This window comes from Neovison vison, chromosome 12 (assembly GCF_020171115.1).
Source record: "Neovison vison isolate M4711 chromosome 12, ASM_NN_V1, whole genome shotgun sequence".
In the NCBI taxonomy this organism is placed as follows: domain Eukaryota; kingdom Metazoa; phylum Chordata; class Mammalia; order Carnivora; family Mustelidae; genus Neogale; species Neogale vison.
This window is the reverse complement of record NC_058102.1, coordinates 7,508,757-7,535,428: the sequence shown is the minus strand read 5'-3', so window position 1 is coordinate 7,535,428 and position 26,672 is coordinate 7,508,757. Positions and strand designations below refer to the sequence as shown.

Sequence of the window (26,672 nt, the reverse complement as noted above, 5' to 3'; positions counted from 1 at the left end):
GGCGCCTGAATGTGGTTATTGTTAATACAGAGACCCATATTCTCACTGAAGTGGTGTGCCTTTTGAAATAGCTTATTGAATGTATGTGTTTACTTAACTTCTCCTATGATATGACTGAGAAGGAAGGGGAAAAGTGAGCAGTGTTCTAGTACCTAATTTGGGGCAAATTGTTGCCCTCTGTGTGTAGTGAAGTGAAGGAGGTTTGCATTTAGATCGTATCCCTTTGCGGTTACGCAGTTAACATTTAAGCCATTTTGTTTAAATAGTTAAGTAAGTAAATCCACTGGTGAGTCAGTGACTTTTAATACTTTTCCTCTTTATTCTAAAATTGTCCTTGGTGATGAGATCTTCTGTGACTAGAAAACTGTCTGGGGGCGTCTGGGTGGCGCAATCAGTTCAGCATCTGACTCTTCGTTTTGGCCCAGGTCATGATCTCAGGGTCCTTGGATCGAACCCCATAGTTGGGCTCTGCTCAGTGCAGATTGTTTCTCCCTGTCCGTCTGCCCCTCTCACTTGTGCTGTGGTCTGTCTCTCCCCTCAAAATAAATAAATCTTAACAACAACAAAAAAGGTCTGGTTCTGTATAATCCACCATATTTTTTCCTGTGAAGTCCGTTGTCATACTTCTGTTAATATTTGTAATAAGCTTTATTTCTGCCCATTACTGCTAAATGAGGAAACAAAATTGGGCACACTACTCTTACAAAAATGTAATCTTGCTGATTTTTGTGCTTTTTAACTCAAATATACATCATTCTTTGATGAGCATTGCTAATTTATTAAATAATTATTGAGGGTCTAGTTTAAAAAACTAGACCAGGAACTGGGGTAAAGAACTAACTAATCCTGCCCTTTTGTGCTCGTTTTCTTTTCTTTTATTTTTTAAAATGTATTTTATTTATTTGACAGAGACATTCAGAATCATTTGAAAGTTAGCTTCTTGAGATTTCTTTTTCCCTTTTCTTGGGTGTCTATGTTTTAGGATTGAAGATTAAGTTTCCATCTCTTGCTTGTTAACTCAGTTATTAATAGTAATAATCATCATGAGCCAAAACTTCTAGAATACCTCATTTCTTTCTTCTTCTATGTTCAATCCCATCTTAAAAACTGGTGTGAAAACAAACTCCTCTTTTTGGTGTGTTACATCCTCATGGTTTTTATCTATTAGGCCCAAGCCAGATGGGCAAAGGCTTATATATGAAGTGTTATTTCTTTTATACCAAAGCCCCTTTATTTATTTATTTTTTAAATTTTTTCAGTGTTCCAAGATTCATTGTTTATGCACCATACTCAGTGCCAAAGCTCTTTTAGAAGTAAATAGTCCTGGGCACCTGGGTGGCTCAGTTGGTTAAGCCACTGCCTTCAGCTCAGGTCATGATCCTGGAGTCCTGGGATCGAGTCCCGCATCAGGCTCCCAGTCCCAGTTCCACGAGGAGTCTGCTTCTCCCTCTGACCTTCTCCCTTCTCATGTTCTCACTGTCTCTCCCTCAAATAATTAAATAAAGTCTTTTTTTTTTAAAAGGGAAGTGAGTTGTAAAAGTAAATAGTCCTGGGGTGCCTGGGTGGCTCAGTGGACTAAGCCTTAGGCTCAGGTCATGATCTCGGGGTCCTGGGATCGAGGCCTGCATCGGGCTCTCTGTTTAGCAGGGAGCCTGCTTCTCCCCCTTCCCCACCTGCTGCTCTTCTTACTTGTGATCTCTCTCTCTGTCAAATAAATAAATAAAATCTTTTAAAAAGGTGGGGGTGTAAGTAGTCCTATGTGTTTATGTTGAAGGGTGCCCTCTCTCTTTTCATTTTCTTTTTATGAGTTCTCTAAAACTTAAATAATAAAAGAAATGCATCTCAAAATGGAATCCCCCGGACTAGGGCATGTAATGTTCTCCACAGTCTTACCTTTTTCTTTTCTTTTTTGAGAGAGAGGGAGGGAGAGAATCTCAAGAAGGCCCCGTGCTGGGTGTGGGGGAGAGTTCAGTCTTGCAACCCTGAGATAATGACCTTAGCGGAAATCAAGAGTCCGACGCTTAAGCAACTGAGCCACACAGGCACCCTCTCTGCAGTCCTTTTTTTTTTTTTTTTTTTTTTAAAGATTTTATATATTTATTTGACAGAGACAGCAAGAGAGGGAACACAGCAGGGGGAGTGGGCGAGGTAGAAGCAGGCCCCTTGCTGAGCAGGGAGCCCAATGCAGGGCTCCATCCCAGGACCCCAGGATCATGACCTGAGCTAAAGGGGAGGCTTAACAACTGAACCTCCCAGGCGCATCCCCACCCCCTACTGTCTTTAAGAGGGTTTTAGGAAAGTATAGAAAGTATTCTATTGCATGTTATGAACATGTGACCTCTTTTTCACTTCACACCAAAATCTTAACCAATTTATTTGTTGTCGTTTTTTTTTTTTTTTTAAGATTTTATTTATTTATTTGACAGAGAGAGACCACAGTAGACAGAGAGGCAGGCAGAGAGAGAGAGAGGGAAGCAGGCTCCCTGCTGAGCAGAGAACCCGATGTGGGACTCAATCCCAGGACCCTGAGATCATGACCTGAGCCGAAGGCAGCGGCTTAACACACGGAGCCACCCAGGCGCCCCTTTGTTGTCGTTTTAAAGATTGACTGTATTTGAACTGTATTTTCTTACCTTTCTCCCCCCCTCAAAAAGATTTTATTTTATTTATTTATTTATTTGACAGGCAGAGATCACAAGTAGGCAGAGAGGCAGGCAGAGAGGGAGAGGCGGAAACAGGCTCCCTGGGATCGTGACCTGAGCCGAAGGCAGAGGCTTTAACCCATTCAGCCACCCAAGCACCCCTTTCTTACCTTTTTGATGTCTCATAATTTTGAAATACTAAGCCAGACTCTTCACTTCCGTTTTTTTTTTTAATTTGTTTGTTTGTTTTTCCCCCACTAATGTTCTTTATTTCAGGACACTTTATTTAGGTTTGAACCTGATATGATACACTATATCCACAAATAGAACCATGTTGTGTCCTCCCAACAGTGTAAGATTTTTATTACATTTATAAACAAAAGCAATTTACTATATTTCCATATACTCAGCAACTTAAAATTATTGGACTCCCAAGTGGTTAGTGCCATGAGGTCTCAGCCATATTATTTTAACCCTAAAGTATTGTTGGGGACCCTGCCAAGAGGGCAGAGTGGATAGATGATCAGAAATCCAGGGGAATACTTCGTTAGGAAATTTGGGACATAAAAAATTTTTTTGTATCCTCCTTTACAGCAGTTTAAAATACTCTAGGTTACTTATTCATAATTGTTGCAGACTTAAGGTAAAAGTATTATTTAATATGAATATACTTTTGTCCTTCTAAAGTACTTTTTTAAAAAAGATCCTATTTATTTATTTGACAGCCAGCGATCACAAGTAGGCAGAGAGAGGGGGGAGGAGCAGGCTCTCTGCTCAGCAGAGAGCCGGATGCGGGGCTTGATCCCAGAACCCTGAGATCATGACCTGAGCCAAAGACAGAGGCTTTAACTCACTGAGCCACCCAGACGCCCCAGTATACTTTTTCCCTTCTAAATTTTAGTTTGGAGTTTTCAAAACCTACCTTAAAGTTGTAATATTCCAGTAAAGACTATATACATACCTTTTACCTAGATTTTTTTTGTTCTCAGCATTTTTGCCACATTTGCTTTGTTTCTGAGTATTCTTGAGCTGTCCTGACATTTGACTGCTGTTTCAGCATGTTTCCTAATAAAAAGGATATTCTTCTCCGTGACCACAACGCTGTTGTGATGTGTACAAAATCTAACATTTGTTAGTAACGTCATCTAATGTACAGTCTGTATTTTAATTTCTCCAGTTGTCCCCCAGAGTCATTTGGGGGGATTTTAGTTTGTTTTTTGAGCCACCAAGGCACCCCAAAAAGGTGGATTGTTTATTTATTTTTAAAGATTTTATTTATTTATTTGACAGAGCAAGATCACAAGTAGGCAGAGAGACAGGCAGAGAGAGAGGAAGGGAAGCAAGCTCCCTGCTGAGCAGAGAGCCCGATGCGGGACTTGATCCCAGGACCCTGGGACCATGACCTGAGCTGAAGGCAGAGGCTTTAACCTGGCTTTAACCTTTTTTCTTTTGAGAAAAAGTAGTATTTGTGTTTATGGGTCTATGTCATACCATCATTCCCTGAGGTTTGTAGTTGTGGGTAGGAAGAAGCACCTAAGCAGGCCTTTTTACTAGTTCTTTTGAGCAGACTAAGGTCCTCCAAAAAGACTCGGGTATTATGGGTGTTTCTCCTGCTGTGGCTCAACCGGCTGTAATGCTGGAGCATTCTCAGTTACAAATTTCAGGTACCTTTGATTGATGGGGACATTTAAGTAAATGAGAAACAGCATTCATTCAGCTGTGCCGTGTGCTGGGGAAAAAAATAATATGAAAGGGGCATGGCCCCTATTTTGAAACATCTCTAGTTTGGATAGGCAAGGAAGCAGTTAAGCAGACAAAAACTACAAGATCTCTGTTAGTACATATCCAGTTAGAGAAATTCTGTAGCCAGAAGGTGGACTCCCTTCTGGAGCCCTAAATTACAGCTTTTTTGTATAAGACTTCTTGACCATATTTGACCACATTCGTATAGTTCTTGCTGAGTTCCCTTTCTCTGTAAAGGTTAGTATGGGATTCCTCCTAGGGCTTAGAAAACAAAACTATATTCTTCTTTTATTTTTAGAGGGGAAGAAGGGGCAAAGAAAGGGAAAGGGGGAGAAAGAATCTTAAACAGGCTCCATGCCCAGTAGGGACCTAGATCACACTACCCTGAAATCATGACCTGAGCCAATATCAAGAGTCAGATGCAAGGCACTTGGGTGACTGACTGAGTTGGCCAAGTGTCTGCCTTGCCTGGGGCTTGGGTTGTGATCTCCAGGTTCTGGGATTGGCCCACGTCAGGCTCTCTGCTGCTCCCCAATTCGTGTGTGCTCTCTCTCACTCGGTGTCAAATAAATAAAAGCTTAAAAAAAAAAAAGTTGGACCCTTAACTGACTGAGCCACCCAGGTGCCCCAACAAAAATATATCTTTAATGATTTTTAGGTGTTGTGATTCCTTCCTCCCCCTTCTGACTTCATCTCTGGCAGTACCAGTACTGTTTGACTTACTCATTTTTGTATTCTCAAGTGAATGTTCGGTCTTGGAATTTTTTTTTTTAACCTCCTCTCAGGATCTTAAATATTAACCTATATAAGGGTATTCCTTCTCAAGTTATGATTGAGCTATAACTTGGAGTCAGGGCTGAGTATTAAATGGACCTGGGGATTCATAGAGAATGTTTTGCTATGTTTTCATGTGCCATTAAAAGACAGTAAGCAAGGGGCGCCTGGGTGGCTCAGTGGGTTAAAGCCTCTGCCTTCAGCTCAGGTCATGGTCTCAGGGTCCTGGGATCGAGCCCCACGTCGGGCTCTCTGCTCGGCAGGGAGCCTGCTTTCCCCCCTCTCTCTCTGTCTGCCTCTCTGCCTCCTTGTGCTCTCTGTCTGTCAAATTAAAAAAAAAAAAAGACAGTAAGCAAATGCGTGCAGGGTCATCACTTTTTCTTGTACCCTTTCATGCTTCTGCCATTGATAAAGCAAATCAATATTATGGGTGCCTAATTTCTCTAAACGCTCTAAAAAGGAGTGTTTAGGGGCGCCTGGGTGGCTCAGTGGGTGTGGGTTAAAGCCTCTGCCTTCGGCTCAGGACGTTGATCCCGGGGTCCTGGGATCGAGCCTCGCATTGGGCTCTCTGCTTGGTGGGGAGCCTGCTTCCCTTCCTCTCTCTCTGCCTGACTTTCTGCCTGCTTGTGATCTCTGTCAAATAAATAAAATTTTTTAAAAAAAGTGTTTACACATGGAGTATTTACACGTACAAATACAGAATTACGGATAGTACAATTCTGTTTTAAAAGACGACTTCAGGCAACTACATTTCAGAGCTGGGCCGATGTCAGAAGCAAATTTCTGCCTAAGTATTTAGGAAGCATGGAGAAGGAAAGCACCAGCATTTTTCTTCATTAAATGTTATTTACAGGTTTGGCCAATTATTCCCATTATAGTGGGAAGTTTTATTTGTTTCCTTGTTTTTAACTAAAATATCTTGAGGTATGTTGATAGAATTGTAAAAGTTGTAGGGTTTTTTTGGTTTTTGCTTTTACCACATGAAAATCTTATTTGTATGTGAATATTGCTTTTAGTTGTTTCTGTTTTTAAAGAAATGAGCTATTCATTAAAATTGCCAATTGAAGAGGTAATATATACACATAGAACTATTCAGGTCAGTTTTTGAAGGAGAATTCAAATGTTTAACCAAAACACCGTCTTTCCTTTCCCCCTCTCCAGTGATCATCACACTTATGTTCCTTACATCCTTACATAAGTTGTGCTTATGAAATTATATGCATATATAGTTGTTACCTACACAGTTTTGGTTCTGATTTTTTTTGCTTTTAACGCCATTTTACCCAGTGTCTGTCCATACATTTATGAGTACACCTATAAGACAACATACCGGAAATAGAAATACCAAGTCAAAGAGTGTGTGTGGATTTTTTTAATTTGTCAGCATTTGCCAAAGAGCCCTAGTTTTGTTTTTTTTTTTCCTGGTTTGTCATTTTGTCTCTTTGCTTATGGTGATTATTTATTACTCAGGTTTCTAAATGTCCTTATGGATTCTGGGTTTTGGGTCTTTGAAAGGACAGAAATTTCTTGTGATATATTCTAGTACTTTTATAGCTTTTCTTTCTTTTGTTCTTTTTGTTAACTGATATTTAAAATAAATTTTTTTGTTTGTCTTGACTTAGGTGCTAGTCCTTTGGGAGTAAATGGAGGTGTAGGGGTTCAAACGTCGAATCTTCTCTCTGACTCAATGTTGCATTCAGCCATAAATTCTCAAAAGTAAGTTTTTTCTTGGTGGGCGCCCTGTGTTTTAAGCACTTGTTAGATTTCTTTGATTTTTGTTTCCTTGATTTGAAGCTATCCTTGATGAATGACGACAAATATTGTATTTGAGTCCATGCTTTTGGCTTTCTACAATATTATTTGAAATTATATCAATTATCTGGCGGTAACCTATACCTTCCCTGGATATAGTAAGAAGTTGCAAGTATGCAGCTGCTTTAAAAATGAGCTTCCTCTGTCCCAGAGGTAAGAATTAATCCATTATCCAGTGATTCCCTGGGATAAGTTATGTCAAAGTAGCAGTTTAGTGTTAACAACGTAACACCTAAGTCATCTAGACTTCATCCTCCCCTCCAGAGGATCAGGCGTTGTGAGTTAACTTCTGCCTCACACAGGTACAAACACATACTATTTCTCTCAGATTTCTTTATTTAAAGACTTGTCATAGTGTGTTGGACCATTTGTACTCATCATTGTCCCCTCTAAATGAAGTCTTTCTCCTACTTTATTCACTAAATCTATATCACAATTCCATTTTAAAGCCCAATGATGAGTGAAAATGCCAGTGTGGCCTCCCTGGGTCCTATGCCAACAGCAGCTCAACCATCCAATACTGGAATTCGGAAACAATGGCATGAAGATATTACTCAGGATCTTCGAAATCATCTTGTTCACAAACTGTATGTCTTATTCATAAAAACTGAGCATGTCTTATTTATAAAGAGTTACCATGTCAACATGCTTCCAATCCTGCCAGGCACTTAACCACAAGAGGGGTATTATTGATTTTTCTGTAGCCTGGCTGTTGCCGCTAATGCTTCTGCTCCTGTAGCTTTCTTGCTTCCTGTTCTCTGCTTCTCAGCCTTTTCCACCATCATTCGTAGGAAGCTTTCAGCTTTAACAGTGTATATACTATTCTACCTAGTGATGGTTTTTAGTATATTAACTAAGAATTATTTTAATGTCCCTGCCTTTGCATATTTCAAATTTGAGAAACAAAACCACGTCTCAGTGCATTTGAGTATGGTAGTGGTAACAGTGTTTTCTTGCATCCCTAATAAAGCTCTTAAGATGTTGAATGGTGGCAGCTCTCTGTGGTCTTCCGGACCTCTAAAAACGCATGTCAGCAGTTTGTGCGATATCTCTGCACTGTTGTTGTGGAGTTGATAAATGCCAGGCATTTAGCTTCTTTAAAGAAGCTTCGTTACTTCTTGTCAGAGGAAAGAGGGGAAGGGATAGAGAGCATTAAAATGTAATGTGCCCAATATCATAAAAGTAGAGTTTGGACTTCACTCATTACAGAGCTTACACTGTGAGTGATGTCCAGCATTTTTTTTTCTGAGAAAGCAGGTTTTTTTCCATTTCTCCTCCACTTAATAGAAGGGTTTCCTTCATTCCATCCATATTTTATACTGGTTTAGAACCATGTGTCCTCTCTTTTATCTAAACTTACTTTTATCTTACATTAGCCTACCAAGTATATTTTAAGTTTCATTTAGGAATTCAAAAATTCCTATTAGTGGAATTTGACAACAAGGAGAAAACTCCCGAGATTTTAACAAAATGAGTTAAAAAAGAACAAAATGGTCTGACTTTGTGATACTCAAATTGTGTAACTATCGTTATCTCATATCAGAAATTTGGGATTGATTATCTGGCTTGACATTAAGAGTATTATATGCTTATGAATTTGTTATCAACTCAAATATACTTCTAAACTTCCATTTCTTTCTCTTCCATTTAGTTTTTCCAAATCTTGCACAACTGAATGTGAGATACCCAAATAATAAAATGAATGACTGGAGGGGCACCTGGGTGGCCCACTCATTAAGGGTCTGCCTTTGGCTCAGGTCATGATCCCAGGGTCCGGAGATTGAGCTCCTCATCTGGCTCTGGAAGCCCACTTCTCCCTCTCATACTTCCTCTGCTTGTGTTCCCTCTCTCACTGTGTCTCTCTGTCAAATAAATAAGAACTTTAAAAAAAAAAAAATTAATGACTGGAAAAGATTTGTCAGATCTTCAGGAACACTAGTGCCAAGCATTTTGTAGGGAATTGTTAGAAAGGAAAAGACTTTGAATTGGGTGGAATCATTATGCATCTTTGCCCCTTCCACTTCATGTTTTTTATCTTACAAGATTTTATAGTGATTATTAGGTTTTATTTATTTAGTTTTTGAGGGAGAGAGAGAATCCTTAAGCAGCTCCCATGCTCAGAGCGTGGAGCCCGATGTGGGTCTCGATCCTGTGTCCCTGAGATCATGACCTGATCTGAAACCAAGAGTCGGATGCTTAATTTGACTCAGCCACCCAGGTGCCCCATTAGGTTTTATTTTACTAAGCTGAACAAATTGAGGAGAATAGAAGGGTCTGAAGGCGGTTGGTTCTTGACACTATGACAAAGGTCAGCTTTTCCTCACTAACTTTATGCAAATAGCATGGTATAATTTTTTTGGTCCTATGTTAGAGTGACAGGAGCCAGAGGGGAATTTTGCAGTGTCATTTCTTACGTTCTGATCGGGGAAACCTTTTGTTTACCTCAGAGACCATTTCATTTGGGCCCATATTATTTCCTATTTGAGTACATCCCACCCCTTTTTATTTTACTTAATAGGCACATGGTATAAAAATGAGAAAATAACTAATGAGGAAAAAGTTCAAAGTATTGTGTAATTCGGTGATGAGAATGAGAAGTTGACATGATGTAATAGTGGTAGAATTTTCTCTTTCTAGTGTTCAAGCCATATTTCCTACTCCGGATCCTGCTGCTTTAAAAGACCGACGGATGGAAAACTTAGTTGCATACGCCCGGAAAGTGGAAGGGGACATGTATGAATCTGCAAATAATCGAGTGAGCATTTGTTTTTCTATATAAAGTCAAAAATGGACCTGTCTGCTTGTGTATTCTTCTTTGTAACATATACAAATAACAGTGTACGTCAGAGGATACCCTTTAGCTTTCCTGTCTTACTCTCCCTGTGCACAGTCAAGATAACAAAGCAATTTTCTTAAAGCGTATGTCATCAAGAATCCTACATTTTTCCTCTTTGTAATACAGTGCACTTGTGTGGCACTTTATCTGGGTTGTCCTTCTGTCAGCTTACAAAGTGGTTGAGCTGTTACCAGCTCTGTGCTGTGTTCACAGGAGTATGGTGAATCAGCTGCTTCGTGTGTACATCTCAAGTAGCAGTCCAGGTTCTCTGCATCATTTGAATTTTGTTCTCTAAATTGGCAGTTTTTCAGAATATAGCATGCTCGTTCCACGGGCTGCAGATTGCCAGCATGTGTTCTGTAGACCTGCGTAATGAGAAGTCATGCTCTACTATGCAGGTTCATAATAAAGCCGCTTTTCACGTGATGGTTTCAAACATGAACTCACACCCAGAACGATTGAGGAAAGTGGATTAGGTGGTGCTTATCAGAGGGGAGGGGTGTGCAATGGGGGAGACAGGTGATGGGGATTCAGGAATGCACTTGTGATGAGCACCGGGTGCCGTATGAAGTGTTACGTTGCTGTATTGTACACCTGAAACTAATAATAAATGTATGCTAACTAACTGAAATTAAAATAAAAACTTGAAAATAGTTTAGATTTTTCCCCTTTGGGTTTCTCCGTCCCTCTTTAAATGAAGAGAATATCTGTTCTTTATTCATTTTTTCTGTTACCTAATGGGAGTTTCCCTTTCTTCCTTATCTCTATTTTATTTCCAATATTCACAAAGGCGGAATACTACCACCTGCTCGCTGAGAAGATTTATAAGATCCAGAAAGAACTAGAAGAAAAACGAAGGACTAGACTACAGAAACAAAACATGCTGCCCAGTGCTGCAGGCATGGTGCCAGTTTCTATGAATCCAGGGCCTAATATGGGACAGCCACAACCAGGAATGACTGCCAGTAAGTGCTTTTTGTACAGTTATTTTGGGGAGAAGTTGGTAATAAAATGGTTTCTAACCAAAGTCATTAATTTTCATTGCTTGTGTGCCTATTCTAGAGTTTCTGAACCACCCCTTTCTTTGCAAAGAAATTAATTCATCCCTTAGTAAAAGAAGGAACTAAATAGTATATTTAAGATTTCTGGTGATAGTAAATACTTAACAAGTCTTGATAGAAGCCCAGGATACTCTTCTCTTAAAGCGACGCCTAGAAAATGATAGTCTGCAGGTTTATACTGACTTGAATTTGGTAGGCATCCAATAAATGTAGGCCAAGCAGGTTCAAAGTCCCCACCAGCCTTCATACATCCTAAACATGAAATAAATGTTACTTAACATTGTCGCACTTTCTTCTTGACACAAGACGTTTGAGGGCTAAGAAATTTTTTTTTTTTTTTTTTTAACACAAGGGTTTAAAATTCATCTTGATAGTTTTGGTATTCTGGTTATAAGAGCCTTCTCAACCTAATGAATTAACCAGATATCCAAGAGCGTTATACATTCCCTTATTCATTCACTGACTTATTACTGGATTTCAAGCAGTGAAATGAGTTTTATACACATGGTGAAGAACAACACAGGCTAGTTTGAATGATGTGAGAAAGGCTGTGAGAGGGTCAGGCTCGTGTTGCTTGAGGCAGGGAGCGCGGACTACCTGTAGACGCGCCATCTGAGCCTGCAAGCACCAGCTCGTACATCAGGATTTTAGGTGGGCTGAGAAATTCATCTCCCTCAGGCCTTGAAGTAGTAAAGTGGTGAATTCCTGGTTGCCACTGGCCTTTAACAGGCACATTTGTTAAATGCAGTGTGCTGGATGCATGTTCTCCCAGGGCACGGTGTGAGAAGCGTTGAGAAGAGCGACCGTGTTTCTGGCAGAGGAAGGGTATACGTAAAGGTCCACTGGCAAAGGAAAAGCAGCATTTTTTTGTCTTTGGTTTTTTAAGATTTATTTGAAAGACAGCCCACGCAAGAGAGAGGGGTAGAGAGAGAAGCAGACAAGCGTGCATCCCCCAACAACCCCCCCCTGATTGGGAAGCCTGATGAGGGGCTCTATCCCAGGATCCTGGGATCGTGGCCTGAGCCGAAGCCAGGTGCTTAACCAACTGACCCTTCCAGACACCCAAGCAGCCGGGGTTTTTTTGTTGTTGTTCTCCTACCTACCTCCTAGTAGTAGGTAGGAGAGGAGTAGGTAGGGAGGAGAACAAATATTCAGAAACCATCAAGACTAGAATTGAGTAGACTACTTAGGTGCTGATGGTCTAAATCAGGATTGGGTATAGAGACAAGTGGGCCAACCTGAGATACTTGAGTGTGTTAGAGTTTTCTGAAGTTCTTTAGATGTTTGAGCCAAGTCTAAAGTCTGCAGATACTAAATTGTGGTCTTCACAGTAGAGGGAAAGCAGTATGGTATATTGATGCAGACAGCAACAGACATTAATGGAACTGAGTAGTCTCTATCCCTGCCTTATCCCATATGCAGATTAATTATAGAAGAATCAAAAGTTTTAAATTTTAAAAAATTAAAAGTAGTACATAGAATGTATTGAAGAAAATATAAAATGAAATGAGAAACATCTTTAGATACTACCTAGAAGTTGTGAAGAAAAAAATGACAACAGAAGATACCATAAACAATTTTTAATATTAAAGGTGCTAACTTCCTTAGTGTATGACTCGGGGAAAAAGATGAAACATGGGAAAAGAAAATGAAAGAACAAGTAAAATCAGTGTGACCTTTTTGGGGTCTTTAGTATATGTGCTGCCGAAGCGAGCACCTTTTTGGGGTCTTTAAAGGTTAAAGTGGATATTGAAGACTGTACAGTAATTTGGCTCTGGATTACGCTATCGGTGAAAATTAAAATGTTTTTTTCATTCCCTTAAATCCAGTCATTACATTTCTAGAAATTTGATTTTTAAGTAATGTACAGTTGCACAGAAATATTCACAATAACATAATTTTTACTATAGAAACATCCTAAAAGTGGCCCCAGTATTATATTGCTAAAGTAGCCATACAGCTGCACACTAGAATATTTTAATTGAGGCTTCTCCAGAGCATTCCCTTTTTACCCAAGCAGCTGGAAGATGGAACAGATTTGACCAACCATCTGGAGCCCTCTACTTAAAGGTGAAGGGCTAGGTGTGGTTGCTAAAGGAACCACTAGAAGGGAATTCCACCTGCCCTGGTGAGCAGGCAGCACACCCTGAGGGGCAGCTCCGTATACAGAGATACATAATCAGGAAGAATTCATCCTGTGGGCCTCATGTGGATAAAAAAGTGCAAGGGAAATTCATTATAGAAAACATAAATGTTCATAGGAAAACTGAAAACAAAAAGGATGGGAAACAAAGTGGGAAGGGTGCCTGGAGGGCTCAGTCGGTTGAGCATCTGTCTTTTGCTCAGGTCATGATCCCAGGGTCTTGGGATTGAGCTCTGCCTCTGGCTTCTTGCTCAGCAGGGAATCTGCTTCTCCCTCTCCCCGCCTGTGTTCTCTCATTCTGTCAAATAGCTAAATCTTTAAAAAAAAAAAAAAAAAAAAGGAATACAAACCGGGAGAGTTGACAGAGTTTAAAACCAGATTTGCAATTAAAAAAAAAAAAAAAAAAAAACCACAGAAGATAATTAAAACAGCTTTATTTAAAAAGGTACAAAATATGGGGAGCCTGGCTGGTTCAGTCAGTGGAAGCATGTGACTCTTGATTTCAGGGTTGTGACTTTAAGCCCCGCATTGAGCTGTAGAGCTTACATTAAGAAAAAAATTAGTAGAGAGATAACAGATGCATAGAAAAAAAGATTTGAGAGATAATGTTAGATACTATTGCCCATTTTACCAGTGAGGAGCTGAGGTAAAGAGGTGGCCTGACTTGCTATGGTCACACTGTTAGTGAATGGCAGAGCCAAGAATCAAACCCAGGCATTTTGTCTTCACAGTCAGCTCTAAACCATGAAGGTAGGTTAAATACAATTGTAATTAAAAACTAATAAAAGGGGCCGCCTGGGTGGCTCAGTTGGTTAAGCAACTGCCTCTGGTTCAGGCCATGATCCCGGAGTCCTGGGATCAAGTCCTGCATCAGGCTTCCTGCGTGGCGGGGAGTCTGCTTCTTGCTCTGACCCTCCTCTCAAATAAATAAAATATATTTTTAAAAAAATCTGGGGGAAAAAAAAGGCTCATGGGTGGCTCAGTGGGTTAAGCCTCTGCCTCTGGCTCAGGTCATGATCACAGGGTCCTGGGATCAAGTGGGATTGGGCTCCTTGCTCAGCAGCAAGCCTGCTTCTCCCTTTGTTTGACACTCCCCTTGTTTGTGCACTCTCTTTGTCTCTCTCTCACACAAGTAAAATCTTTATTAAAAAAATTTTTTAGGGTTCCTGGGTGGCTCAGTGGGTTAAGCCTCTGCCTTCGGCTCAGGTCATGATCTTAGGGTCCTGGCATCAAGCCCTGCTTCAGGCTCTCTGCTCAGTGGGGAGCCTGCTCCCCCCACCCCCTGTCTGCCTCTCAGCCTACTTATGATCTCTGTCAAATAATTAAATAAAGTCTTAAAAAAAATAAACTACAGAGGTTTTTATCTTACATTCTATAATTTTTATGTATTGAGCATAGGTTATACACATAATTTTATAAATCTTGTATAATTATGGATAAAAGAGTATGTGAATAAATGTTCAGAATTCTCTCCAGTGTTCAATTTGTGTTTTAGTTTATTAAGAACAATACTTGGGACGCCTGGGTGGCTTAGTCGGTTGGGCATCTGCCTTGGGCTCCTGTCATGATCCCAGAGTCCTAGAATCAAGTCCCGCATATGGCTCCTTGCCCAGCGGGGACCCTGCTTCTCCCTCTCCCTCTTCCTGCTTGTGCACGCGCATGCTCGCTGACAAATCTTTAAAAAAAAAAAAAAGAAAGGGAACAATATTAGTGGTAAATCCTAGTGGATTTAGTTAGTTGAATTTTACTAAAGCACTTAGTTGTGTGATGATTTTTATTGTTAATATAGCATACTTGCGGAAGTGACAAGGAATTTTTTGATTTTTCCATTGTGTGGTAGGCTTCTCTTTAGAGCATAGTCTGCCACCAGCAAATCTGAGGTCCTTGATACATAGAGCAGTATAATACGTGAATTATTTAAGGTTAGTGTTCACAGTGGGTGTATGCACCTAAAAACACATGGGGTACACGTCAAATTTGGTCACTGAACAAAATCTGTGGCTGTCTCTTGGAGGTATTCTGCTGCATTCCAACCAAAGATTCCAGATTAGTCAAACAGTAGCATATTAAATGCTATAGTAGTCTCTCCCTCTCTCTCTCTCTTTTTTTAATTTAAGATGCTATATTATTTTCCTGTCAATACTGAAGGAAAGCAAAATACTATAATCATTCGGAGGCTTTTCTTATATTTTAGAACTAACATTTTCTTCAGGTTTCTAAGTTCATTGCTTCATTCTTTGGAGAGTCCGGCTGAATTTTTCATGACATTACTAAAGATACTTTGTGAGGTTTTTCTTTTTTTTTCCTTTTCTCTCCTTCATTCTATCAACCCTTCCCCTTTTTAATGGAAATGCCAGTGGCTAAAAGATGGTTTTCCAGGGGCATCTGGGTGGCTCAAGTCGGTTAAGGGTCCGACTTTGGCTCAGGTCATGATTCTAGGGTCCTGTGATGGAGCCCTGTGTTGGGCTCTCTACTCAGTGGGGAGTCTGCTTCTCCCTCTCCCTCTGCCCCTCCCCCTGTTCATGCATGCTCTCTCAAAAATAAATGAGTAAATCTTAAAAAGTAGAAGGATTTTCTAACCATTTCTCTGTTCCACTCTAGATGGCCCTCTACCTGACCCCTCTATGATCCGTGGCAGTGTGCCAAACCAGATGATGGCCCGGATAACTCCACAGCCTGGTAAGTTGTAAAAGCAATCCATGTAATCCATGTATCTAACCATGGCTTTTGTTTTTCCCGAAAGTAACCTCGACGTCCTACATGGGGCCTAAACTCACAACCTTGAGATCAAGAGTCCCCTACTCTACCAACTAGGCCAGCCAGGTGCCCCAACCATGGCTTTTTAAAACAGAGTCTCTGTGTACTACAGGATTATTCTTGCCACCTTGCTTCCTGCCTCGGACCAGCAGCATGTATCGTAATTAACCAGCTTGAGAAATCGAGCACATTTTGGAGTTGGAGTCCAGGGAGGGAGGGGAAAGGTATTGAGTACAAGTTGGCTGGCAGTTCAGGTGGCAAAGACATGAAGCATCCATTTAAAAACAACTGGTCGGGGCGCCTGGGTGGCTCAGTGGATTAAAGCCTCTGCCTTTGGCTCAGGTCATGATCCTGGGGTCCTGGGATCGAGCTCCGCATCGGGTTCTCTGCTCAGCAGGGAGCCTGCCCCCCTCCAACTCTTTCTGCCTACTTATGAACTGTCTGTCAAATAAAGAAAATCTTTTTAAAAACAAATAAATTAAATAAATAAAAACAACTGGTCAAGGGGTGCTTGGGTGGCTCGGTCAGTTAAGCATCTGCCTTAGCCTCAGGTCATGATCCCAGGTCCTGGGATTGGGCCCTACTTTGGGCTCCCTGTTTGGTGGGGAGTCTGCCTCTCCCTCTTCATCTGTACACCACACCCCTCACCCCCCACCCCCCGCCAACTTGGGCTCTCTTTCTCAAATAATTAAATAAATAAAATCTTTTTAAAAATAATAAGTAAAAACATCTGGTCAAGGTGGATTTTACTCTAGATTACTAGATTTTATTCAGAGAACAATATATTAATTAACTGTGTCCTTCATTCACAGTTGAAAACAGGTTCCTTTAATTATCCTGATAAAATGTTACAGAATCAGAATTTATTCTTTAATTCTCCAGTTCCATGAAGTATTCAGACCTAATATTTTGTACTTACAGGTTTGAATCAGTTTGGCCAGATGAGTATGCCCCAGCCCCCAATTGGACCCCGACAGACCTCTCCTCTTCAGCACCATGGACAGTTAGCTCAGCCTGGAACTCTCAACCCAGTAAGTGTGTCCTCTTTGAGTAATCATTTTGGCCTTTACCTAAATCTTTTTGTTTGTTTGTTTGTTTCTGCTTTGTAAACAAACCTTACAGTTGCTTAAACAGCGAACAGTACGTGATTAGGTACGTTATTAGTGATTAACGTTGATTTTTGTCTGTAATTCTATTTGGCCCTTATGGTACACATGATAAATAATTATATATGTGTTTTAACGAGGAGAATAAGTAGTTATTTTTTTAAAGTGGAGTAGGAGAAAACTAAGCCATATACCACAGTTAGGCAGTAAATACTAGAATCCCTAATTTGCATCCATCTCTTTTACCAATAAATTGTATTTAGAAATTTATCCTACAAAATTCATCACTCAGGTACCAAAACGATGTAATTTGGAGAAAATTCATGTTAGGATCTCATATTATTTACTCTGTTTTGAAAAAGGCTGTATCCTGAATGTACGGTCAGGGATTCATTATGGTTCAATTACGGTACATTTGTAAATTGGAATATTCTGTAACCAGTAATTTCAGACTTAACATGGTGGCATAAAACAGATTTACAGCTTTAAATGAAAAACCCAAGTTTTTGAAGTATATATATTAGAAGATCCAAGATAGTGAAGAACTCTGTTGATTATAATCAATATAAAATAAACACTAAGAAACCCATGGTCCTCTTACAAGAAGAAAGCTGATAAGAATGACAGTCCGCCTTTCCCTGGAGTCTCAATATTTAGTAGCCTGCATACTTTGATGGTCGCTGCTCTTCTGTAATGTGCATCAAACATAGAACCTATCTAGGCAGGAAACTGTCTCTTGCAAGAGTGATGTAGGGGCAGTTGATAAGTTCTAGGGACTGGAGAAGAACTCTGAGCATTCACCTCTCCTTATGCAAATTCTAAGGCAGTCCACCTTTCCATGTTAACCCCAACCCTTATGCTTGCAGAATTAGGTAGTGTCTTTAGTCCTTGAGTGCCAGACTGCCATGTTTTAATAATCTTTCTTAGACTATTAAGTATTTGGCCTTTGTTTTTCCATAATTGCTTTATCTGTTAAAGGCCTATGTTTGTTTGCGGAATTTTAGAAATGAAATTTAATAATCCTCAAGATAAAGCACGTTTGCCCTAAGAGTGCCCTCATATCCCCTTCCATTGAATCACTGTCCCCATTAGACAGCTGATACCTTGATTACTGTCACCATGGATTAACCTTACCTGTTTCTCATCTTCATATAAATGGAATTATTCAAATGTACTCTTGTGTCTGGCCTTTTTGGCTCAACATAATGGTTTTAATGTTCATCTGCATTGTTGTTTATGTCCATAATATGTTATTGCTGAGTAGTAGTCCATTTAGTGAGTGTGCCACAATGTATTTATTCTTTCTGTTATTGATGGACATTTTGATTATTTCCAGTTATTGACTTTTTTATGAATAAAGTACTGTAAACACCCCCTCGCTATGAAAGAAATGAAATATTATAATCCTCAAATATTTGTGGACCATGAATGCCACCAAGTTCAGCCACAAATCTTTGTAAGATTTTAATTGTACTGATGATAGCTTCTTTTTTTTGTTTTTTAAAGATTTTATTTATTTATTTGACAGACAGAGATCACAGGTAGGCAGAGAGGCAGGCAGAGAGAGAGGGGGAAGCAGGCTCCCTGCTGAGCAGAGAGCCCAATGCGGGGCTCAATCCCAGAACCCTGAGATCATGACCTGAGCTGAAGGCAGAGGTTTTAACCCACTTGAGCCACCCAGGCACCCCCTGATTATAGATTCTTAACGGTTTGTGCTACTGCAACATCATGACGTGAACACAGACCTTGTGAAGGTGTATTTCACTGTCACTTAACAGTATGCAAAGAGTAGTTACCTCTGTACCTTGTCAGGTGTGTATCGGAATTGGTTTGTCTGTAACCGCCCGTGATTGGTTTAGAGTAGGCTTGGGTCAGCTGTAAGGCTGTTCTCCCTTATCTTTGTATGAAATTCCAGTGTTGTATTTTCTTCCTTTTCTACCCAACTTTCCCCTCAGCAGAGCCATAGCAGTGGTGATTCTAACTGTAGTAGAATAATGAAGCAATTGGTGCTGTGGGTAATGTTTTTTTGTTTTTCCCCCCCATGCAGCCTATGGGCTATGGGCCTCGCATGCAACAGCCTTCCAGCCAGAGCCAGTTCCTTCCCCAGACTCAGTTCTCAGCACAGGGAATGAATGTAACGAATATGCCTTTGGCTCCGTCTGGCGGTCAAGCACCAGTGTCTCAAGTAGGTCTCACAGATGGGTTTTTTCACTTGTTCTTAGGAGTCCTTAAACTTGTCTTGATCTAGGTTTTTACAGGAAAGGGTGGGAGCAAATAATGGGTGAAAATAGAGGGTTTTTAAGTTTTTAATAAAAGCAATTATGTACATGCGGTATTCTGGACATGAAAAGATTATTCTGTGATATAGCAGTGCTGCTAATTGTTACAAACTAAGAAAGAGGTTAAGTTGATCATTGTAACCATTTTTTAATAGTAGCGAACACTTCTTAAAAGGAAATCTTAGAGTTGTAATACAGAAGAACGAACTGTGGCTAAGGAGAACATAGCCAGGCAGAAAATATTGTGTATTCAACTCTCCCATGCCCCTGAAGTGGCTGAGGCCCATGCTGTTGTGGGTTGTTTTGTTTTCGGGGATTTTTGGGTGAATTTTCTTCTAAGTCTACTTAATTAAGTACTACGTTGGTGGATTATGTGAAGTTTTGACACATTTTGAAATGGAAGCATATTGCTGTGTAAATATTTTCTTTTACTGTGTTCTCAAGTGCCATCTTGTTCTGTTTCTCATTTAACAGGCACAAATGTCCAGTTCTTCCTGCCCTGTGAACTCTCCTATAATGCCTCCAGGGTCTCAAGGGAGCCACATTCACTGTCCCGCTCTCCCGCAGTCAGCTCTGCAGCAGAATTCCCCCTCTCCAGCACCTAGTCGCACCCCTACGCCTCACCACACGCCCCCGAGCATAGGGGCTCAGCAGCCACCAGCAACAGCAATTCCAGCCCCTGTTCCTACACCTCCAGCGATGCCAGCCGGGCCACAAACCCAGGCTCTACATCCGCCTCCAAGGCAGACGCCCACACCACCACCAACGCAACTTCCTCCTCAAGTTCAGCCTTCACTTCCTGCTGCTCCTTCAGCTGACCAGCCCCAGCAGCAGCCTCTCTCCCAGCAGAGTACAGCAGCATCTGTTCCCACCCCGACGGCGCCGCTGCTGCCCCCACAGCCTGCAACTCCAGTAAGCAGAGAGTTAGGTTCCCGCAGAACCCTTTCAGATTGTACTGTAGTGTTAAGATTATTTGTACGCCGGTTCTAGTCTGTATTGTGTTGTCTCCCCAGTTAAACTAGAATCTCTTTGCAGTTAGGGACTTTCTTTCCCTTCCTGTTCTTACTATAATTAGTACCTAGCATAGAGGTTGCTCAAAGACTTTGTTTAGGTCTGACGCTGACCGTGGTATGTTTTGCGTTGTGTTCTGAGACTTGAGGGCATATAAGCAGGTGACAAGGGGAAAGAATCCATAGTATGTTCAGCACATCACATAACTTTTTTCTTTTTATTTAAAGAATCTTTGTCAAACAGTCTGAGCTGTAGTATTTGAGAGTAAACGAACAAAACCATAGATTTATGAATGTCTGGTCCTAGCCACAGTTAGAAAATCATGACCTAAGGTGAGAAAAGTATGGGTCTTGAACAGTCCATAGCTTCCTTGTGAGAGGTTCGTCATGTACATAGCAGAAATCTAAGTTCCCATCTAATAGTTGCATCTTTACTAATAGAATTCTTTGTGTCAAGGCTCAGAACTTTCTGCTTGCTTACTGATACCTACATTTTAGTTCTCTTGTCACGTTGGTGAACAGAAAAGTCCATGAGTCATAACTACTTCATAAAACACCATAAGTCAGCAGCTTGTTCATCCCACCCTCTGATAGGTAAGGAACAGTAGAATGCAGAAAGGAAACTTTTGATTAGGGTTCCTGAAAATTCTAACTACTCATAAGGTTTCTTATTAGAAGACCTAGGAGAAGAGATTACTGGTTATCCCATTAGAATGTGGTGATTCAAAACAGCTCCTCAGTGTGGGAGTTCATTATATGTTCTCTACTTTTTCTATACCCTTGCAGATTTTCCCACTGGAAAGTTAAAAAAACAAAACAAAATAGCTAGTCAATCCATCTTTTCTTTCCATTTCTCTCTAAATGTGAGCTTCTCTGAAATAGTCCTCTCTGAGAGCCCAGCCCTCACCCGGGCGCGGGAGGACAGCTAGTGCAAAAACCGCTGGCGTCTGTCGCATGTTCGGTCAGCCAGCCCGTTTTGCACGTCCTCGGTCTTCTGCTCTAACGCACAGTTTACTTCAAGGGAGCGGAGTAGGCCAAGGGCGTGAAAGCGCCATAAATGAATGTAATGAGAGGAGCCTAGATCTGGCTTGATCACGCCGTCCTGTTGTGGAGCTGAAACTCCGGTTGTATAATTGGCAAACTTTTTGTGTGTGTTCCTCTCTTTATGCCCAGCTTTCCCAACCAGCTGTAAGCCTTGAAGGGCAGGTATCAAACCCTCCATCCACTAGTAGCACAGAAGTGAGTTCTCAGACCATTCCTGAGAAGCAGCCTTCACAGGAAGTGAAAATGGAGGCAAAGATGGAAGTGGAGCCACCAGAAGCAGCAGATGTTCAACCAGAGGATGTCACAGAGGTGAGAGCAGGGCAAGGACTGCTGTTGGTGAGGGCGTCCATCTAGAAACCCAAATTAGCATTCAGGTAATTAGGTCTCATTTCGTTGGTTTCCAGATGAGAAAGGGTCTTCAGGTATGTCTACAGGACAGAGTATATAAGATAATGATCTTGTTGCTTCCTGGTGGCAAGTCTTTGGAATACTAAAAACGTTTACCTGTCTTTCAGAGTAAAGCAGAAGACTGTAAAATGGAACCTACAGAAACAGAAGAGAGAGGCACTGAATTAAAAACCGAAACAAAAGAGGAGGAAGACCAGCCAAGTACTTCGGCTACCCAGTCCTCGCCAGCCCCGGGACAGTCAAAGAAGAAGAGTAGGTCTCTTAGGCTCTCTGTTCCTGGAGACAAGGGGGAAAAAAAACCCCAAGACTTGGAATAGAATGGGATAAGGCTTATTGGGTTTGAGAAATTGATTTTAATGTGATTTCATTAAGCCTGGAGCCCATTTTGCCTGGTCTCTGGGTTATTACTAATATTGGAGAAGACTTTTTCTTTTCTGTAGGGGTAGTTCCTTCCTGCAGTCATTGGGGCAGTCGCACCCATCATTTCTTCAGGGTGGGCTGGTTAACGACCTCTCAAAAAAATTCTTTTCCACCAGAGGAGAGAGATTGTTACATATCCTTGAATAAAATGCAGGAATCAATAGCAGTGACCATACTACTGTTTGTTGTTAACCTGGGCACTAGGCACTGTGCCACCTGCATTGTCTCCTCTAAAAACTTGACAGCGTCTCTGAGTTATCGATCCCTGTTTTACAGGCAGGGAAAACCTGAGGCTTAGCAAGGTTAAGTGGCTTGTCCCAGCTTACTCAGCTGGGAAGTGAACCCAGTGGGCTGATTGAGTCTCTGCCCCCAGCCAACTCTTAAATATTAATGCGTCAAGCCCAGCAAACAGCTCTGCTTCACGCGGAGTGTTTCTCTCTTCAGTTAATTCCCACAAAAACTGATATACCAACTACTGTAGGACTAGAACTTCTCCTGGCTATAATGATGCCCTCTGTGGTAGGACTTCTCTCAAGAGAGGAGTCTGCTGGCTCCTCACGTTGGCACATACAAAGTTTTTCTGTTAATATAATGCAGTTTAGAATGTTGGAGTTGAAAAATTATTTGTATTTAAATAAGATTCATATAACTGAAGTGGTATTTTAATATAGGCTGTAAGAAACCCAATCTTATTATTAGAAATCTGTCTTTAAAATAGATAATTTTGCAGGTTCAAATTTTGTTTCTTTTGAGTACAACCAGATATGAAAAACAAAGTATCCTCTCCTGTTTGTTCATTTTTTTTCATGGTCGCCCCCAACATCAAGTGAAAAATATCTAAAGTACTAACAGATATCCCCTCCTGAAGATAAAAATTAATTTGTAAATAGAAGTAAGAAGGCCTGGGCTGAGAGTGTTTTAAAGCCCAAGATTGAACCTTTAATGAATAGCTTCTTAAATAATAGCTTAAATTAAAACCACTTGGAACACATCGTCATATCTTTCCTGATGTTTAGGACATATTAACAACACACTGGGATGAAATTGATCGATCAACTCAGTCCATTTTTTGGCAATAACAATTTAGTTCTCTGTTTAGACTTAAACCTAACATTTGCCATTATAGATGATATGTCCTTCTCAGCTCTAAAACACCAAGCTCAATTTAATGAGGGACTCTTCCCCTCAGGGTTTCGGATTCCTTTAGCGTTTAGATAATACAGGTCTAATTTCTGACTTACTAAATACTGTTAACCATGAATAAGGCCTTACTTCTATTCTTGTTCAACAGCATTGCCTGTCCCTCCCCATTGCTAGTATATTTTGAAATGTTTTTTTGACAGGTCTGTTCATAAATTTTTGGAATGTTGGGGATTCTGTTTCTACTTGGTCAAGACTATCTTAACTGAATTTCTGACTGAAAAATTAGCTGAGTTATGAAGGGTGTTTAAAGTTGACTAGAAATGGTGTTTTGAAGGCGCTACCTGATGCGGACCAGGAATTAGAAATAGGAAGTGTGTCCTAAATGATACCTTCATGGAGATAACGTTGGGCAGATTTGTGGTTTGTGAGATATTCTTATAGCTTCAACTTGAGCATTTCTTCTTTTGCTTAAGTGATAATTAATTTCAAATGTGCTCTTAAGTTTTCAAACCAGAGGAGTTACGACAGGCACTGATGCCAACTTTGGAGGCACTTTACCGACAGGATCCAGAATCCCTTCCCTTTCGTCAACCTGTGGACCCTCAACTTCTTGGAATCCCTGTAAGTATGTGGTGGTACTTTCCTTTTTTTTTTTTTTTTAAATTTATTAACAGCTTTATTCAGATATAATTCACATAATATACAAGACACCCATTTAAACTGAATAATTCAGTGATTTTTGTGTATTAACAGGATTGTGCAACTACGGCTAGTCTGTTTTGCATCATTTTCATCACCCCCAAAAAGAAACCCCATGTCCATAAGTAGTTACTCCCATTTCCTCCCCCATCCAACCACTAGTCTACTTCTGTCTCTATGGATTTGTTTATGGGCATTTCATTAAATGGAATTAAATAGTATGTGTTTATGACTGGCTTCATTCAAGTTTCATCCATATTATAGCATGAACCTGTACGTCGTTCTTTTTGTGGCCCAGAAATATCCCTCTGTATGGCCACATCACATTTTCTTTACCCATTCGTGAGTTCGTAGACATTGGAGTTGTTTGCACTTTGGGGCTGTTGAGGGTAGTGCTGCTGGGAGTGTTCATTCACATGCAAAATTATGTGTGGGTGGATGTTTGTGTTTCATTGGGGTATATACCAAGGAGTGTGATTACTGGGTCACGGGTTTATTTATTTGATAGAAAAGATGGACGAAATTAGCTTCATCAGTTTCTGAAGTTGGCCTTTCTACACTAGGCTGCTGGGAGCCTTCATTTGAGGCTTCTAAGTGATGGTGAATAAGGCACTGGAGTGTTTACGGAGGCAAAGTTCTTAAGAACTTCTTTCTTCTCTAGTTTTCTGTGACCTCAGATCACTGATACCACTGGGCTTTGTTTTCTCATCAGTAGGCCCTTTTTAGTACTAAAACGTTACAACAGGCCATTTGCCTTCTTGGTCTTTAAATGGATCACACATATACTGTAGTAAGGAAGCTGGGCTTTCAGTAGGTCATCAGCCTCCTATCTGGAAAGTCTGCATAGTAGCTCTGTTAATATCTCTGTAGATTAGTGATTTAAAGAAAGAAGTGATAGGGGTGCCTGAGTGGCTCATTTGGTTGAGTAGCTGACTCTGATTTCAGCTCAGGTCATGATCCCAGAGTCCTGGGATCCAGCCCCGTGTGTCGGGCTCTGTGCTCAGTGGGGAGTCTGCTTGAGGATTTTCTTTCCTTCTGCCCTCCCCGAGTTGATACACATGCCCATGTGCTCTCTTTCTCTAAACAAAATCTTTAAAAGAAAGCGAAGGGCATCAGTCAATTTCTTGGATATTACCTCAGGTCAAAGACTCAGCTTTTCTGGAAAACTCATGATTATAATAGGAAGACACACCATCTGCCGTAAAACATACTGAGACTGAGGTAATGTTGCTTGGTGCCACTTAACCTTTCTAGGATTACTTTGATATTGTGAAGAGCCCCATGGACCTTTCTACCATCAAGAGGAAGTTAGACACTGGACAATATCAGGAACCCTGGCAGTATGTGGATGACATTTGGCTTATGTTCAACAATGCCTGGTTGTATAATCGGAAAACATCTCGGGTATACAAGTATTGCTCCAAGCTGTCTGAAGTCTTTGAACAAGAAATTGACCCAGTAATGCAAAGCCTTGGATATTGTTGTGGCAGAAAGGTAAGAAATTTTTCACCGGTAATTCAAAGCTTGACTAATTAGAATCCTAAATCATCAGATTGTAAACTCCCGTGGAATAGGACTTTGAATCATCTTCACCTGTGGGTGCACGGTTCTGGCATGAGCTGGTTTTCCTGTGCATACTAACTCACATGCATTTCATCTTGTCCTACTGAGTTTTTTGCGAAGTGGTTGAAGGACATGACGGCCCCGCCCCGATCACCTCAGAGTGATGAGCAGATACAGTACAGTAGTCCCTCTTTGTCATGGGTTTCCTTCCCATGGTTTCTGTCCACCATGGTCCAGAAACAGATGATGCACCTTCTGACATACTAGCAGGAGGTCAGTTGTAGCTTTTATGCTACTTCGGAACACCTGCGTCGTTGAACTTATTTCATCTCTTCACCTAGGCATCATAGCATCACAAGAAGGGTGGGTACAGTACAGTACAGTAAAGTATTTTGAGAAAGGCCACAATCACATAACTGTGTTTTTAGTATATTTTTATTGTTGTCCTGTTTTATTATTAGTTATTAATCTCTTACCTGTGTCTAATTTATAAGTTACCTTTATCATCGATATGTATGTATAGGAGACAACATGATACTATATTTACAGTTTGGTACTATCCAGGATCTTAGGCATCCACTGGTGTGGTCTTTGCCTGTTGAGAAGTGGGACTGCTGCAGGATAGAAAGAGTGGTGGTAGATTTGTGCGTGCCCTTAGAAACGGAGTTAGCCCATTGTATAAATGAGAACTCAAGAATTCACTGACTTTTGTTTCTGAAATGCTGTTTTGCCTATTCTAGCTTGTTTTTCAGGCCTGTGTACTATTTAACAAATGGTTTCTATTGCAGTTGGAGTTTTCTCCACAGACACTCTGTTGCTATGGCAAACAGTTGTGCACAATCCCTCGGGATGCCACTTACTACAGTTACCAGAACAGGTAAGCTCGACCATGTGTGGACCATGGCCCGCGTATCCGTGTGTCCAGGGACTGCATGCGGATGGACCAGCACACATACATTCATGGTTCATGGGTATCTTGCTTGAAAACAACTGGACAGCACAAGTTCTGGTCTTAGCATTCTGCCTTTGTTTGCAGAATCAGTACAGGAGAAGGTAGCCTTGTGTCGGTTGTCTGGCCCCTTATTTTTAGAAGGCAGGAGCCCAAATCCTTGAGAGGTTAACCAATTTTGTGAGTTGGTGGCATAGATGGCATTATGTCCCAGCTTACCACAGCCTGAGGAATGTCTTTTCTTGTCCATGAAATTGCTGCCATCTCCTTCCCAAAAACTACC

At 40.8% G+C, this 26,672-nt stretch overlaps 1 protein-coding gene across 1 annotated transcript in view; it reads left to right on the top strand.

Moving 5' to 3' along the window:
* Window positions 1–26,672, top strand: part of EP300 (E1A binding protein p300) — an 82,016-nt gene that overhangs the window by 37,323 nt on the left and 18,021 nt on the right. Inside the window, exons 7-19 of the mRNA XM_044227352.1 lie at window positions 6,782–6,875; window positions 7,421–7,558; window positions 9,609–9,726; window positions 10,598–10,772; window positions 15,613–15,690; window positions 16,690–16,799; window positions 18,922–19,059; window positions 19,628–20,065; window positions 21,337–21,516; window positions 21,723–21,867; window positions 23,681–23,799; window positions 25,132–25,371; window positions 26,229–26,317. Of these exons, the coding sequence (XP_044083287.1) occupies window positions 6,782–6,875; window positions 7,421–7,558; window positions 9,609–9,726; window positions 10,598–10,772; window positions 15,613–15,690; window positions 16,690–16,799; window positions 18,922–19,059; window positions 19,628–20,065; window positions 21,337–21,516; window positions 21,723–21,867; window positions 23,681–23,799; window positions 25,132–25,371; window positions 26,229–26,317 (2,062 nt within the window). The remainder of the gene's footprint in view (window positions 1–6,781; window positions 6,876–7,420; window positions 7,559–9,608; window positions 9,727–10,597; window positions 10,773–15,612; window positions 15,691–16,689; window positions 16,800–18,921; window positions 19,060–19,627; window positions 20,066–21,336; window positions 21,517–21,722; window positions 21,868–23,680; window positions 23,800–25,131; window positions 25,372–26,228; window positions 26,318–26,672) is intronic.